Genomic DNA, 15,944 nt, shown 5'->3' with positions numbered 1-15,944 from the left:
AGTGTGTGAGTGTGAGAGAGTGTGTGTGAGTGTGAGTGTGAGAGAGTGTGTGAGAGAGTGTGTGTGAGTGTGAGCTGATGGTTAATGTTGAGTGAAGTTGCGGAGTGGTTTTGTCTGATACCTGCCGGCACGGATCAGGCAATGGTTACAAACTGGATACCATCAGAACCCACTGATCAACCGCCTGCCTGGAATTAACCCCCACGGACATCCCTCCGCAGAAAGCCCAGTGCCCTGTACCTTCCCAGCGTGTGCTGATGCTTCCCAGGGGAAGGGAACCATTCATGAATGCCTGAGTGTTAGGAGCAGCTCGAATTACCCACAGTCAGCCGTGTGTCTGAATGTCAGCCTGTGGGGACAGCCAAGCCCGCAGTGAGGGGAGTGCGAGGCAGTAACTGCTTCAGCAGCCACTGGACACTGGGGCTGAGCCACTGAACGGGGCGAAACGACCCTCCACAGCAACTCCAAAAGACAGAGTCTCCAAACAACGCAAAACACCAGCAGAACTCGCCAGGTTAGTGACTTTGAGAGGGAACAAAATTAACCTTTGGCTGGTTTGCAACTCTGGGGGTTGATCACTCGAATATTTTTTACTGTGGAAAGTTTGAAGCTGTGTCCAAGTGTTTTTACCAGAAGGTGGAAGGAATGTGCATGCTTTTCCAATGGATTGAAAGCTTTTTTTCCCACTCAGGGGGTATTTGGAGAGATGACCTGTTGCGAAATGCGATGATCCACATTTAGCTTTGCAAAGATCGCTTTACATCACTCCCAGAATAACCGGTGAGCAGAGCTGCATTCGGCACAGAGAGTGCTCACTGGTCAGAAAAAACCTTCATGCCAGCACTTGGGGATTTAACACTGATCAGGACTGGCAAACTTTTACCGCAGACACAAAGATCCAGCGTTTCTGAACTATTGTAAGAAGTCTAACAGCACCAGGTTAAAGTCCAACAGGTTTATTTGGTAGCAAAAGACACACAAGCTTTCGGAGTGCTGCTCCTTCATCAGGAGAGTGTTGTTGTGAGACTTCTTACTGTGTTTACCCCAGTCCAACGCCGGCATCTCCACATCATTTCTGATCTGTCACAGACTCCCGGAGAATCCCGACAGTGCAGAAAGGTCGTTCGGCCCATCGGGTCTTCACCAAGGGCGGGATTTTCCGGCCGCCGCTCGTCCCGAAGGCCGGAGATTCCCACCGGAGGGCAACACACCTTTGCATTATACACCCAACCCCACCACTACCCTGCACCCCCTCCCCCAACTTCCCACCCGCTACGGTTCCTGTGGTGGGTGGCACGAGAAAATTCCACCAAGAGTCTCCCAAAGAGCATCCCATCCAGGCCCTCCCCTCCACCCTATTCCCGTAATCCCACACATTTAGCATGGGCAATCCCCCTAACCTGCACATCTTTGGACACTAAGGGACAATTTAGCATGGCCAATCCCCCTAACCTGCACATCTTTGGACACTAAGGGGCAATTTAGCATGGCCAATCCACCTAACCCGCACATCTTTGGACACTAAGGGGCAATTTAGCATGGCCAATCCACCTAATCTGCACATCTTTGGACACTAAGGGGCAATTTAGCATGGCCAATCCCCCTAACCTGCACATCTTTGGACACTAAGGGGCAATTTAGCATGGCCAATCCACCTAATCTGCACATCTTTGGACAGTAAGGGGCAATTTAGCATGGCCAATCCACCTAATCTGCACATCTTTGGACACTAAGGGGCAATTTAGCATGGCCAATCCCCCTAACCTGCACATCTTTGGACACTAAGGGACAATTTAGCATGGCCAATCCCCCTAACCTGCACATCTTTGGACACTAAGGGGCAATTTAGCATGGCCAATCCACCTAATCTGCACATCTTTGGACACTAAGGGGCAATTTAGCACGGCCAATCCACCTAATCTGCACATCTTTGGACACTAAGGGACAATTTAGCATGGCCAATCCACCTAATCTGCACATCTTTGGACACTAAAGGCAATTTAGCATAGCCAATCCACCTAACCTGCACATCTTTGGGCACTAAGGGACAATTTAGCATGGCCAATCCACCTAACCTGCACATCTTTGGGCACTAAGGGACAATTTAGCATGGCCAATCCACCTAACCTGCACATCTTTGGGCACTAAGGGACAATTTAGCATGGCCAATCCACCTAACCTGCACATCTTTGGACAGTAAGGGGCAATTTAGCATGGCCAATCCACCTAATCTGCACATCTTTGGACACTAAGGGGCAATTTAGCACGGCCAATCCACCTAACCTGCACATCTTTGGGCACTAAGGGACAATTTAGCATGGCCAATCCACCTAACCTGCACATCTTTGGAGTGTGGGAGGAAACCGGAGCACCCGGAGGAAACCCACGCAGACATGGGGAGAATGCGCAAACACCGCACAGACAGTGACCCAAGGTTGGAATTGAACCCGGGTCCCTGGCAGATCTCTGCGAGAGTAATGCTATCCCTGCAACCTGACAGGTTTCTCCTCTTCCGGATCTGGTCTGATTCCCTCTGTAAGAAAGAAATGAATCTGCCTCCACCTCAGATATTTACTCCAGATCCTCACAAAGTCATAAGAAATCAGAGCAGGAGTAGGCCATTTGGCCAGTCGAGGCTGTTCTGCTATCCAATAAGTTCATGGCTGATCTGTCTCTGGTCTTATCTCCACTTTCCTACCTGTTCCCCATAACCCTCGACTCCCTTGTTAGTCAAACATCAGCGTTGAATGTATTCAATGATCCGGCCCCTGCAGCTCTCTGAGGGAGAGAATTTCAAACTCTAACCTCCCTCAGAGAAGAAATGCCTCCCCATCTCCATTCCAAGTGGGAGACCTCTTATTTTTAAACTGTGCCCCCCCCTTTGTTCTAGATTCCCCCGTGAGGGGGGAGCATTCTCTCAATATCCACCTTGTCAAGCCCCCTCAGAATCTGATATGTTTCAAAAATCACCTCTCATTCTTCTAAACTGCAGTGGCTATCGGCCCAACCTGTTCAACCTTTCCTCACAAGACAATCCCTTCATCCCAGGAATCAGCCTGGTGAATCCTCTCTCAACAGCTCCAGTTTATCCCGACTCAAGTATGGAGACCAAAACTGTGTACAGTACTCCAGGTGCAGTCTCACCTCTGCCCTGTACACTTGTAGCAAGACTTCTCTACATTTATACTCCATTCCCCTTGCAATAAAGGCCAACCCTCTGTCTGCCTTCTTATTTACCTGCTGTACCTGCGGGCTAACATTAGGGCGGCACGGTAGCACAGTGGTTAGCACTGCTGCTTCACAGCTCCGGGGTCCTGGGTTCGTTCCCAACTCGGGTCACTGTCTGTGTGGAGTTTGCACATTCTCCTCGTGTTTGCGTGGGTTTCCTCCGGGTGCTCCGGTTTCCTCCCACAGTCCAAAGATGTGCGGGTTAGGTTGATTGGCCAGGTTAAAAATAGCCCCTTAGAGTCCTGGGATGCGTAGGTTAGAGGGATTAGTGGGTAAATATGTGGGGGTAGGGCCTGGGTGGGATTGGGGTCGGTGCAGACTCGATGGGCCGAATGGCCTCCTTCTGCACTGTAGGGTTTCTATGATTTCTATTATTGTGATTCATGTACTGTGACGCCCAGATCCCTCTGTACCTCAGCTTTCTGCAGTCTCTCTCCATTTGGATAATATGCTGTTTTCCTGTTCTTCCTCCCAAAGTGGGCAAGCCCACATTTCCCAACATTAGACCCCATCTGCCAAATTTTGGCTCACTAATTTAACCACTCGCTGTGCTGAATCATTCTCCCTCATCCCACCATTGCTTCTTTCTCCAATCATCCTAAACCTTGTCCCTGTCGTTCTCGATCCTTCCACCAATGGGAACAGTTTCGCCCTATCTATTCTGTCCAGACCCAATATGAGTTTGAACAACAGGGCCTAAGAGGATGGTGCGGGGCCCAGAAGGGGAGGCAGCGTGTGGGGGTTGCACTTCCTGCATCGGGGGTTGCTGGGGCACCAATCGACTGGGGTGGGGTAAGGGGGGCGAACGGGGACGTCGATCGGCCAGGTGGGGTTTGCGATCGGGGGGGGGCTGGTGATCGAAGTGCGGGCTGCAAACGAGGGGCGATTGGGGTCACAATTAGGGGTGGCGCAATCGGGGGGGGGGGGTGAATGGGGGTAATGTGATGTCCGGGGGTGGAGGGGGGGTGGTGACATCTCCAGTGCACTGTGTACTGGATAAGGTGCCTCACAAAAGATTGCTGCATAAGATAAAGGTACACGGAGTTGGGGGTAAGGTGTTAGCGTGGATTGAGGATTGGCTATCTAACAGGATGTGGAGATGCCGGCATTGTATCTAACAGGAAGCAGAGAGCTGGGATAAATGGGTGCTTTTCTGGTTGGCAGTTGGTGACTAGTGGCGTGCCGCAGGGATCGGTGCTGGGGCCTCAACTGTTTACCATATACATAGACGATCTGGAGGAGGGGACTGAGTGTAGGGTAACAAAGTTTGCGGATGATACAAAGATGAGTGGGAAAGCAAATTGCGTGGAGGATGAGGAAAGTCTGCAGAGAGATTTGGATAGGCTAAGTGAGTGGGCGAGGATCTGGCAGATGGAGTATAACGTTGGCAAATGTGAGGTTAGCCACTTTGGAAGGAATAATAGTAAAATGGACTACTATTTAAATGGTGAAAAATTACAACATGCTACTGTGCAGAGGGACCTGGGGGTCCTTGTGCATGAATCGCAAAAACTCAGTCTGCAGGTGCAGCAGGTGATCAAGAAGGTGAATGGAATGTTGGCCTTTATCGCGAAGGGGATAGAATATAAAAGCAGGGAGGTCTTGCTGCAACTGTACAAGGTACTGGTGAGGCCGCAACTGGAGTACTGTGTGCAGTTTCGGTCCCCTTATTTGCGGAAGGATGTATTGGCCTTGGAGGGAGTACAGAGAAGGTTCACCTGGTTGATACCGGAGATGAGGGGGTTAGCTTATGAGTAGATTGCACATCTAACCATGAGTAGATTGGGCCTGTACTTGTTGGAGTTTAGAAGGTTGAGGGGAGATCTTATAGAGACATATAAGATAATGAAGGGGCTAGACAGGGTAGAGGCAGAGATTTTTTCCACTTAGAAAGGAAACAAGAACTGGAGGACACAGCCTCAAAATAAGGGGGAGTCCATTTAGGACAGAGTTGAGGAGGAACTTCTTCTCCCAGAGGGTAGTGAATCTCTGGAATTCTCTGCCCATTGAAGCAGTGGAGGCTACCTCGTTGAATATGTTTAAGTCACAGGTAGATAGATTTCTGATCAATAGGGGAATTAAGGGTTATGGGGAGCTGAACCCACTATCAGATCAGCCATGATCTTATTGAATGGCGGGGCAGGCTCGAGGGGCTAGATGGCCTACTCCTGCTCCTATTTCTTATGTTCTTATGTTCTTATGTTACTCTTGACATAGTGCACTGGGAGATCAGGGTGCATGTGCAAGAGCGCACTCTAGCAGCCAGCAGCCGGCTTCCCAGCGTGAATAGACTATGTACACTCCCACTACTGGTGACAATAACACTTTGCCTCATTTCTTTTTCTAAGTGCCGTAAGATTTGATTTCTTTCACCTGATTTGATTTGATTTATTATTGTCACATGTATTGGGATACAGTGAAAAGTATTGTTTCTTGCTTGCTATACAGACAAAACATACAGTTCATAGAGTACATAGGGGAGAAGGAAAGGAGAGAATGTAGTGTTACAGTCATAGCTGGGGTGTAGAGAAAAAACGGGCTTAATATAAGGTAGGTCCATTCAAAGGTCTGATGGCAGCAGGGAAGAAGCTGTTCTTGAGTCGGTTGGTATGTGTCCTCAGACTTTTGTATCTTTTCCCAACAGGAGAAGGTGGAAGAGAGAATGTTCGGGGTGCATGGAGTCCTTGATTATGCTGGCTGCTTTTCTGAGGCAGCGGGAAGTGTAGACAGAGTCAATGGATGGGAGGCTGGTTTGTGTGATGGACTGGGCTACGTTCACAACCCTTTGTAGTTCCTTGCGGTCTTGGGCAGAGCAGGAGCCATACCAAGCTGTGATACAACCAGAAAGAATGCTTTCTATGGTGCATCTGTAAAAGTTGCTGAGCATCGTAGCGGACATGCTGAATTTCCTTAGTCTTCTAAGAAAGCAGAGGCTCTGGTGGGCTTTCTTAACTGTAGCATCAGCGTGGAGGGACCAGGACAGGTTGTTGGTGATCTGGACACCTGGAAACTTGAAGCTCTCGACCATTTCCACTTCATCCCCACTGCTGTAGACGGGGCAGGTTCTCCAATTCAGATACTCAAAAGGTGTGAAGAAAGCAGGCTAGTTGTGATGGGTGACTTTAACTTCCTTCATATTGACTGGGACTCCCAAACAGCCAGGGGTTCGGATGGAGAGCAATTTGTTAGATGTGTCCAGGAGGGCTTTTTGATACAATATTTTGACAATCCAACCAGGGAGGGGGCCATACTAGACTTGATATAGGGGAATGAGCCAGGTCAGGTGATCGATGTTTCAGTGGGGGAGTACTTTGGGTTTAGCGACCATAGTTCCATAAGATTTTGAGTCGCTATGAATAAAGGACACGAGTGGCCCTCGGGTGAGGGTTCTTAATTGGGCAAGGGCCAATTACAGCTAAATTAGACAGGAACTGGGGAATGTGGATTAGGAGCGGCTATTTGAGGGCAAATCCACGTCTGACATGTGGGAGGCTTTTAAAGGCCAGTTGACATGCATGTCCCGGCAAAAATGAAGGATAGAAATGGCAGGATTCAGGAAACATGGATGGCAAGGCAAATTGTAAGCTTAGTCAAAAGGAAAAAGTATAGAATAGGTCTAGGCATCTAAAAACTGACAAAAGCCCTTGAAGAGTATAGAGAAAGTAGGAAGGAACTTAAATGCGGAATTAGGAAAGCTAAAAGGGGCCATGAAATGCCTTGAGCAAACAGGGTCAAGGAGAATCCCAGGGCTTTTTATATATTAGGAGCAAGAGGGTAGGTAGCAAGAGAAACAGTAGGCCCACTCAAGGACAATGGAGGGAAGTTACGCATGGAGCCACAGGAAGTGGGTGAGATCCTTCATGAGTACTTTGTATCAGTATTCACCAAGAAGGAGGACATGACAGATGTTGAGTCAGGGATGGGCGAGTGAATGCTCTTGAGAATGTCTATATATCAAAGGAGGAAGTGCTGGCTATCTGAAATTGCATTAAAGTAGACAATTCCCGTGGGGCAGATGGGGCCTACCGCAGGTTACTGCAGGAGGCAAGGGAAGAAATAGCTGGGGCCTTAACAGACATCTTCACATCCTCTTTGACTACAGGTTCCAGAGGACTGGAGAATGGCCAATATTGTTCCCTTGTTTAAGAATGGAAACAGGAATAATCCAGCAAATTATAGGCCGGTGAGCCTGACATCACTGATGGGAAGGTTTTGGAGAAGATATTGAGGGACAGGATATCTGCACATTTGGAAGGAATTGGACTAGTTAGTGACAGGCAGCATGGTTTTGTATAGGGAAGGTCAAGTCTCAGCAACTTGGTTGAGTTTTTGGAAGAGGTGACAAAGAAAATTGATGAGGGAAGGGCCGTGGACTTTAGTAAGGCATTTGACAAGGTCCCACATGGCGGACTGGTACAAAAACTAAAATCACATGGGTTTCGGGATCATGCCAGGGATTTTCAGAGGATACAACAGAATATAGGTAGATTGGAGACTTGGGCACAGAAATGGCAGATAGAGTTTAATTCGGACAATTGCGAAGTGATGCATTTTGGAGGATCAAATTTAGGTGTGAATATTACAGTAAATGGCAGAACCCTTAGGAACATTAACATAGCGGGATCTCGGAGTGCAGGTCCACAGTTCCCTAAAAGTGGCAACACAGGTGGCCAAGGTGATTAAGAAGGTATATGACATGCTTGCTTTCATCAGCCAGGGCATTGAGTACAAGAGTTGGGAAATCATGTTGCAGCTATATAAAACCTTGGTTAGGCTGCACTTGGAGTATTGTGTACAGTTCTGGTCACCACATTACCAGAAGGACGTGGAAGCTTTGGAGAGAGTGCAGAGAAGGTTCACCAGGATGGTGCCTGGTCTCGAGGGTGTTGGCTATGAGGAGAGGTTGAATAAACTGGGATTGTTTTCACTGGAAAGATGGAGGCTGAGGGGAGACCTGGTCTACAAAATGATGAGAGGCACAGACAGGGTGGATAGACAGAGGCTTTTTCCCCAGGGTGGAAGTGTCAATTACAAGGGGCACAGGTTCAAGGTGAGAGGGGGTAAGTTTAAGGGAGATGTGCGGGGGAGGTTTTTCACACAGAGAGTGGTGGGTGCCTGGAACGCGCTGCCAGAGGAGGTGGTGGAAGAGGCACATTAGCAACATTTAAGAGGCATCTGGATGGGTCCATGAATAGGGAGGGAATAGAGGGATACGGACCGGGTAAGGGCAGGAGGGTTTTCTTTGTTTAGTTAGGGCATCATGATCGGCACGGGCTTGGAGGGCCGAAGGGCCTATTCCTGTGCTGTACTTTTCTTTGTTCTCTTTGCTTCCTGAAGTCGATGACAATCTCCTTCGTTTTGTTGACATTGAGGGAGAGATTATTGTTGCCGCACCAGTTCACCAGATTCTCTATCTCATTCCTGTACTCTGTCTCGTCATTGTTTGAGATCCGACCCACTACGGTGGTGTCGTCAGCAAACTTGAAAATCGAATTGGAGGGGAATTTGGCCGCACAGTCAGAGGTGTACAAGGAGTATAGTAGGGGGCTGAGAACACAGCCTTGTGGGGCACCAGTATTGAGGACGATCGTGGAGGAGCTGTTGCCTATCCTTACTGATTGTGGTCTGTGGGTTAGGAAGTTCAGGATCTAGTCGCAGAGGGAGGTGCCGAGGCCCAGGCCACGGAGTTTGGAGATGAGTTTTGTGGGAATAATAGTGTTGAAGGCTGAGCTGTAGTCAATAAATAGGAGTCTGACATAGGTGTCTTTGTTATCTAGGTGTTCCAGGGTTGAGTGCAGGGCCAGGGAGATGGCATCTGCTGTGGACCTGTTGCGGCGGTCGGCAAACTGTAGTGGATCCAGGTAGTCCGGGAGGCTGGAATTGATTCGTGCCATGATTAACCTTTCAAAGCACTTCATAATGATGGATGTCAGAGCCACCGGCCGATAGTCACTAAGGCACGCTGTTTGGTTTTTCTTAGGTGCTGGGATGATGGTCACCTTCTTGAAGCAGGTAGGGACCTCAGATTGTTGTATAGAGAGGTTGAAGATGTCTGTGAATACCTCCGCCAGCTGATCCGCGCAGGATCTGAGTGCTCGTCCGGGTACCCCATCCGGGCCAGTCGCTTTCCGTGGGTTGACCTTCAAGAAAGCTGCTCTGACATCTGCAATGGTGACCCCAGATACAGGTTCATCCAGGGCTTCCAGGGTGGAGGGCATGCTCTCACTGACCTCTTGCTCAAAACAGGAGTAGAATGCATTGAGCTCATCAGGGAGGGGTGGGTTGGAGCCGGCGATTTTACATACCTTCATCTTGTAGCCTGTTATGTCTTGCAGACCTTGCCATAGTCGGCAGGGGTCGGTGTGGCCAGCCTGGGACTCTAGCTTGGTCCGGTACTGTCTTTCGGCATCTTTGATGGATCTCCTTAGATCGTATCTGGCTTTCTTGTATAGATCAGTGTCGCCTGACTTGAACGCCTCAGACCTGGACTTCAGCAAGCAGTGGATATCCCTGTTCATCCATGGTTTCCGGTTTAACTTTTGCAAAAGCTGCCTTGTGTTCGCCTCCCCATCACCAACGTTGATAGTTTTTTAACAGTTGGTGCAGTGGAGCTAAAGTGGCAGGAACATTGTTTAAAAATGACCAATGAGAGTTTACCATCCCCAGAAATGATTTCATCTTGGATACATCTTTTGGCTGCAGGACCTCTTTCGTGGATTTTACCTGTGTGTGCCCACCTGGCACACTGGCACTGCCCAGCAGGCAATTCCAAGAGGGTGGGGCCTGAGGGGGTGGGGCTATGGTGGGAGAAGGTAGAAGGAACCCTGCAGCGAGGGTGGTTGATTGGCCGGGGCGGTGATGGGGATGCAGGGGTGGGGGGGTGGTGATGTCCAGGGAGGGGAGGGAGGTGGGGGTTTGCTCAGCAGTCTGCTTCCTGGCGAGATTCGGTTGTGCCCCCTCTCCCAGCTGGCGACAATTGCATTGCGGCTTGTTTTTGTATTGGATTTTTCAATTTGCCAAAGAAACCAATCTGAAACTCCCCCGCTTTCTCACACTGCAACTGTTTCGGTAAGATCGCCCCCTTGTGTTTGGAGTGTGTGGCGATGTTAAACTATAAATCTGTGGGTCGCAAATTAACCTTTCGCTTTTCTTTAACTCTTATTTCATTCGCTACGAAGAAGTAATGCAGCCTTTTTATGTATTGTCCCCAGTTGCCTACTTCAGGGTCAAAGGGCGTGATCTTTCCAATCAAAGGCTTTGTAGTGAGTGAGTGTACCTTACTTGTTGATATTCTCGATGCTCAAGCTTCCTCCCCTTCTACCTGCACACCGTGATCCGCAACGACTTCAAACGTTTTTTCCTCGTCGCCAGTATAATAACTCGCAGGCGACTCGATGTGGCTTGAATGAACGAAGGCATTGTTGCCAACAACAAATATTGATAGAGACAAAAGACCAGAGTGAATTAACTGCCCAACTGAACAACTCTCCTCCAAGCTCCAACTGCACGGTGGCACAATGGTTAGCACTGCTGCCTCACAGCGCCAGGGACCCGGGTTCGATTCCCAGCTTGGGTCACTGCCTGTGTGGAGTTTGTACGTTCTCCCCGTGTCTGCGTTGGGTTTCCCTTGGGTGCCCTGGTTTCCTCCTAAAGTCCAAAAGATGTGTAGGTCAGGTGGATTGGCCATGCTAAATTGCCCCTTAGTGTCCAAAGATGTGTAGGTTAGGTGGATTGGCCATGCTAAATTGCCCCTTAGTGTCCAAAGATGTGTAGGTTAGGGGAATTGGCCATGCTAAATTGTCCCTTAGTGTCCAAAGATGTGTAGGTTAGGTGGATTGGCCATGCTAAATTGCCCCTTAGTGTCCAAAGATGTGTAGGTTAGGGGAATTGGCCATGCTAAATTGCATGTCAGTGTCCAAAGATGTGCAGAGTAGGTGGATTAGCTAGGGTAAATGTGTGGGGTTGCGGTGATAGGGCCTGGGTGGGATTGTTGCCAGTGCAGGCTCGATGGGCCGAATGGCCTCCTTCTGCGCTGTAGAAGGAGCATTCCTTATTTATTCATTGTGTCCACCCAAACTAAACTGAATCTGGTTGAAAGCTTCCTGTGTGAGTATTCTGTGTTCCTGTTACTCTGCCTCGAGATTCCAATGTTTAGATCGCCTTTTTGAAGGAAAGACTTGCTCAGAAGTTGAACGTGTCAATTCTTTCCAACCCACTTGTTTCTCAATTTGTTTTTCCTTTCCAGAATGACAGACAAAGAGACTCTGAATGAGTCTGGCTCCCCGCACCCTGAGGAAGCGCCTGGATCTCCGGTGAGGTTACCCATGCTGTTCCCTTCAGTCGCTGAGCTTGGGGAAGGATAGTTAGACAGAAACCAAGCTATGTGGGATTGGCAATTGAATGGTGTCTGCACAGCATGTTATTGAGTCATTGAATCATAGAGGTTTACAGCATGGAAGCAGGCCCTTCGGCCCAACTTGTCCATGCCACCCACTTTTTTTTAAACCCCTAAGCTAATCCCAATTGCCCGTATTTGGCCCATATCCCTCTATACCCATCTTACTCATGTAACTGTCTAAATGCTTTCTAAAAGACAAAATTGTACCCGCCTCTACTACTACCTCTGGCAGCTCGTTCCAGACACTCACCACCCTCTGTGTGAAAAAATTGCCCCTCTGGACCCTTTTGTATCTCTCCCCTCTCACCTTAAACCTATGCCCTCGAGTTTTAGACTCCCCTACCTTTGGGAAAAGATATTGACTATCTAGCTGATCTGTGCCCCTCATTATTTTATAGACCTCTATAAGATCACCCCTCAGCCTCCTACGCTCCAGAGAAAAAAGTCCCAGTCTATCCAGCCTCTCCTTATAACACAAACCATCAAGTCCCGGTAGCATCCTAGTAAATCTTTTCTGCACTCTTTCTAGTTTAATAATATTCTTTCTATAATAGGGTGACCAGAACTGTACACAGTATTCCAAGTGTGGCCTTACCAATGTCTTGTACAACTTCAACAAGACGTCCCAACTCCTGTATTCAATGTTCTGACCGATGAAACCAAGCATGCCGAATGCCTTCTTCACCATTCTGTCCACCTGTGACTCCACTTTCAAGGAGCTATGAACATGTGCCCCTCGATCTCTTTGTTCTGTAACTCTCCCCAATGCCCTACCATTAACTGAGTAAGTCCTGCCCTGGTTCAATCTACCAAAATCCATCACCTTGCATTTATCTAAATGAAACTCCATCTGCCATTCGTCAGCCCGCTGGCCCAATTGATCAAGATCCCGTTGCAATTGGAGATAACTTTCTTCACTGTCCACTATACCACCAATTTTGGTGTCATCTGCAAACTTACTAACCATGCCCCCAATATTCTCATCCAAATCATTAATATAAATGACAAATAACAGTGGATCCAGCACTGATCTCTGAGGCACACCGCTGGTCACAGGCCTCCAGTTTGAAAAACAACTCTCTACAACCACCCTCTGGCTTCTGTCAGGAAGCCAATTTTGTATTTTGTATTGATAGCACCTGGGTGGAATAGAGCAAATGAAAAGACATGTGGGACGATCTTGAGGGACGAGCGTGAAATGGGAGAGAATTGCGCCCATTCTTTGGGCGAGCTCTCAGCCGCTATCGTCTGGCACTTAGAAAAATAAAATGAGGTAAAGTGTGATTCTCGCCAGTAGTGGGGAGTGGAGGAAGTCTATTCATGCCGGGAAGCCGGCTGCAGATTGCTCGAGGGCGCTATTGCTCATGCGCCCTGATCTCCCAGTGTTCTGTGTACCAGTGTACGCTGTGCACTGGGAGATTGACAATGCACCCCCTCACCGATCCCCGATTGCCCCCCCCGCCCGATCGTGGTCCCTGCTGATCTCCACCCCGATTGCAGCCTCCCCCAATTGCCCCTCAATCATTTCCCCTCCCCCCTTCCGATCGCTGCCCTTGATCGTGCGATCCCGGTTTTGCGTTCCTTGCGCGATTGCCACACCGACTGTCCAGTGCGATGAGCTGGTAGGATCACCCCCATGGTTAATTTTATCTACAGTATGCTTGGTATTGGTAAACGAAGACAAAATGAGTCAGCTGAGGTAGATGAGGCAGAGCTTATTTGGAACATATCTTACCGTTCTGACGACATCTTCCATGGAGCTGTTCGAAAGTAAGATGTTTAACAACACCAGGTTAAAGGTTGGGCGAGCTCTCAGCCGCTATCGTCTGGCACTTAGAAAAATAAAATGAGGTAAAGTGTGATTCTCGCCAGTAGTGGGGAGTGGAGGAAGTCTATTCATGCCGGGAAGCCGGCTGCAGATTGCTCGAGGGCGCTCGATAAACCAACAGGTTTATTTGGTAGCAAAAACCACTCAAGCTTTCGGAGATGCAAGCCCCTTCACTTGGGGGAGAGTTACAGAACAAAGAGATCAAGGGGTACAGGTTCATAGCTCCTTGAAAGTGGAGTCACAGGTGGACAGAGTGGTGGACAGAATGGACAGAAGGGGCTTGCAGCTCCGAAAGCTTGTGTGGTTTTTGCTACCAAATAAACCTGTTGGACTTTAACCTGGTGTTGTTAAACTTCTTACTGTGTTTACCCCAGTCCAACGCCGGCATCTCCACATCATGGCTGTTCGAAAGGCCAGATCACACATTGTTGCGTCACTTCCTGTGATGATGTACACAGCATATGATTGGTAAATGATTGGAATTAATCAACCCAGCCGAACACATTCTACTACACCTCCCCCAAGTGTCTGATTTCTGTAAAAGGTTAACCAAACCATGGGTGAGATTCTCCAATCGTGTAACACCACCCCCCGGCTGTGAGCGCAAGTGGAACATTTGGCGTTCCAGCCAAAACTCCGTTCCCTTCCAGCGGCAGCGGAGGATCCCAGCCGGGAACTTGGATGGAGGCGCTCAATTTGAAACTCCAGTGTGTTGCAGTCATTAATCTTCTTTTCCTCTCTTCGCTCCACTTTCTGCCTCTTGGAAAAGTTTTCTTGGGAAAACTGCTGTGGCAGTTTTGTGAATCTATCAGAACGGGTCCTTCTCTCCTTTGGAAGGGGGGTAGGGGTGCTTTGGAGGTTTCAGCCCTGTCAACAATGGTTTCATCGTCACCATTACTCAGACTAGCATTCATGATGTATTCATAGAAACATAGAAGATAGGAGCAGGAAGAGGCCATTCGGCCCTTCGAGCCTGCTCCGCCATTCATCACCATCATGGCTGATCGTCCAACTCAATAGCCTAATCCTGCTTTCCCCCCATAACCTTTGATCCCATTCGCCCCAAGTGCTATATCCAGCCGCCTCTTGAATACATTCAATGTTTTGGCATCAACTACTTCCTGTGGGAATGAATTCCACAGGCTCACCGGGTGAAGAAATGTCTCCTCACCTCCGTCCTAAATGGTCTACCCCCAATCCTCAGACTGTGACCCCTGGTTCTGGACTCCCCCACCATTGGGAACATCCTCCCTGCATCTCCCCTGTCTAGTCCTGTTAGAATTTTATAAGTCTCTATGAGATTCCCCCTCATTCATCTGAACTCCAGCTAAAATAATCCTAACCAAGTCAATCTTTCCTCATACATCAGTCCCGCCATCCCCGGAATCAGCCTGGGAAACCTCCGCTGCGCTCCCTCGAGAGCAAGAACATCCTTCCTCAGAAAAGGAAACCAAAATACTCGAGGTGTGGCCTCACCAAGGCCCTGTATAATTGCAACAATGGTAGTCACGATGTGGAGATGCCGGCATTGGACTGGGGTAAGCACAGTAAGAAGTCTCACAACACCAGGTTAAAGTCCAACAGGTTTATTTGGTAGCAAATACCATAAGCTTTCGGAGCAATGCTCCTTCGTCAGATGGAGTGGTCTCTGTTTGAGAGCAGATATCCACTCCATCTGACGAAGGAGCAGTGCTCCGAAAGCTTATGGTATTTGCTACCAAATAAACCTGTTGGACTTTAACCTGGTGTTGTGAGACTTCTTACTGTAATTGCAACAACACATCCCTGCTCCTGTACTCGAAACCTCTCACAATGAAGGCCAACATATCATTTGCCTTCTTTACCGCCTGCTGCACCTGCATGCTTACCTTCAGCGACTGGTGCACAAGGACACCCAGGTCCCGCTGCACACTCCCCTCTCCCAATTTACAGCCACTCAGGTAGTAATCTGCCGCCTTGTTTTTGCTTCCAAAGTGAATAACCTCACATTCATTGAATTTGAATCCCACCAGTTGCGATGCTATGGGGTCTAAAGTATTCATTGGGAAACTTGGGTCCACTGTCAATTATTCTGGCAAAGCAAAAAGACAAATCAGAATGGAAACTTCAAACATGAAACTGAAATGTGGTTAAAGGGGTCAGTAATACACCCCAGCCCCTGTGGTGCCCAACGAGCATGGAAGGCCTCAAAGGCTCCCATGGACACCGCATGCTCCCTTGCCAGGGACACCCGGCCGTGAATGTAGCTGCGTAGAGGGGCAGACAATCGGGTTGGACGACCCCCTCGGTCGCCCGCTGCCTGGACTTGTTGATGGGGAGTCTGGCCAGGCCCAGGAGCAGGTTCACGAGGACATCCTCCTTCCTCCCTGCCCCCACTCCGCACTGGGTGCCCATAGATCAGGAGCGTGGGACTGGAGAGCAATCGAGACATCAATAAAAGGTTTTTTAAATCCTGCAAAAGGGAGCGCAGCCGAAGACAATGAACATAGA

General features: G+C 48.9%; 1 protein-coding gene across 12 annotated transcripts in view; it reads left to right on the top strand.

Annotated features, from left to right (window-relative positions):
• The window catches only part of stac3 (SH3 and cysteine rich domain 3), a 79,127-nt gene that overhangs the window by 143 nt on the left and 63,040 nt on the right, over window positions 1–15,944 (top strand). For 7 of the 12 annotated variants that reach the window (XR_013495826.1, XR_013495825.1, XR_013495824.1 and 4 more), the window contains exons 1-2: window positions 1–514; window positions 11,474–11,540. The exon at window positions 1–514 is cut by the window's left edge and continues 143 nt beyond it. Coding sequence is in view for 2 of the 12 variants with exons in the window: in XM_078201210.1 (XP_078057336.1) it covers window positions 11,475–11,540 (66 nt within the window). In the remaining 10 variants the exon portion in view is untranslated. Of the gene's footprint in view, window positions 515–9,208; window positions 9,241–11,473; window positions 11,541–15,944 lie in introns of all 12 variants that reach the window. The other 5 variants (XR_013495830.1, XR_013495829.1, XR_013495828.1 and 2 more) reach the window with 1 other exon arrangement.

The sequence above is a fragment of the Mustelus asterias genome, chromosome X (assembly GCF_964213995.1).
Source record: "Mustelus asterias chromosome X, sMusAst1.hap1.1, whole genome shotgun sequence".
Taxonomy (NCBI): Eukaryota; Metazoa; Chordata; class Chondrichthyes; order Carcharhiniformes; family Triakidae; genus Mustelus; species Mustelus asterias.
The sequence above is the reverse complement of the archived record's forward strand: the minus strand, read 5'-3'. Positions and strand labels throughout refer to the sequence as shown.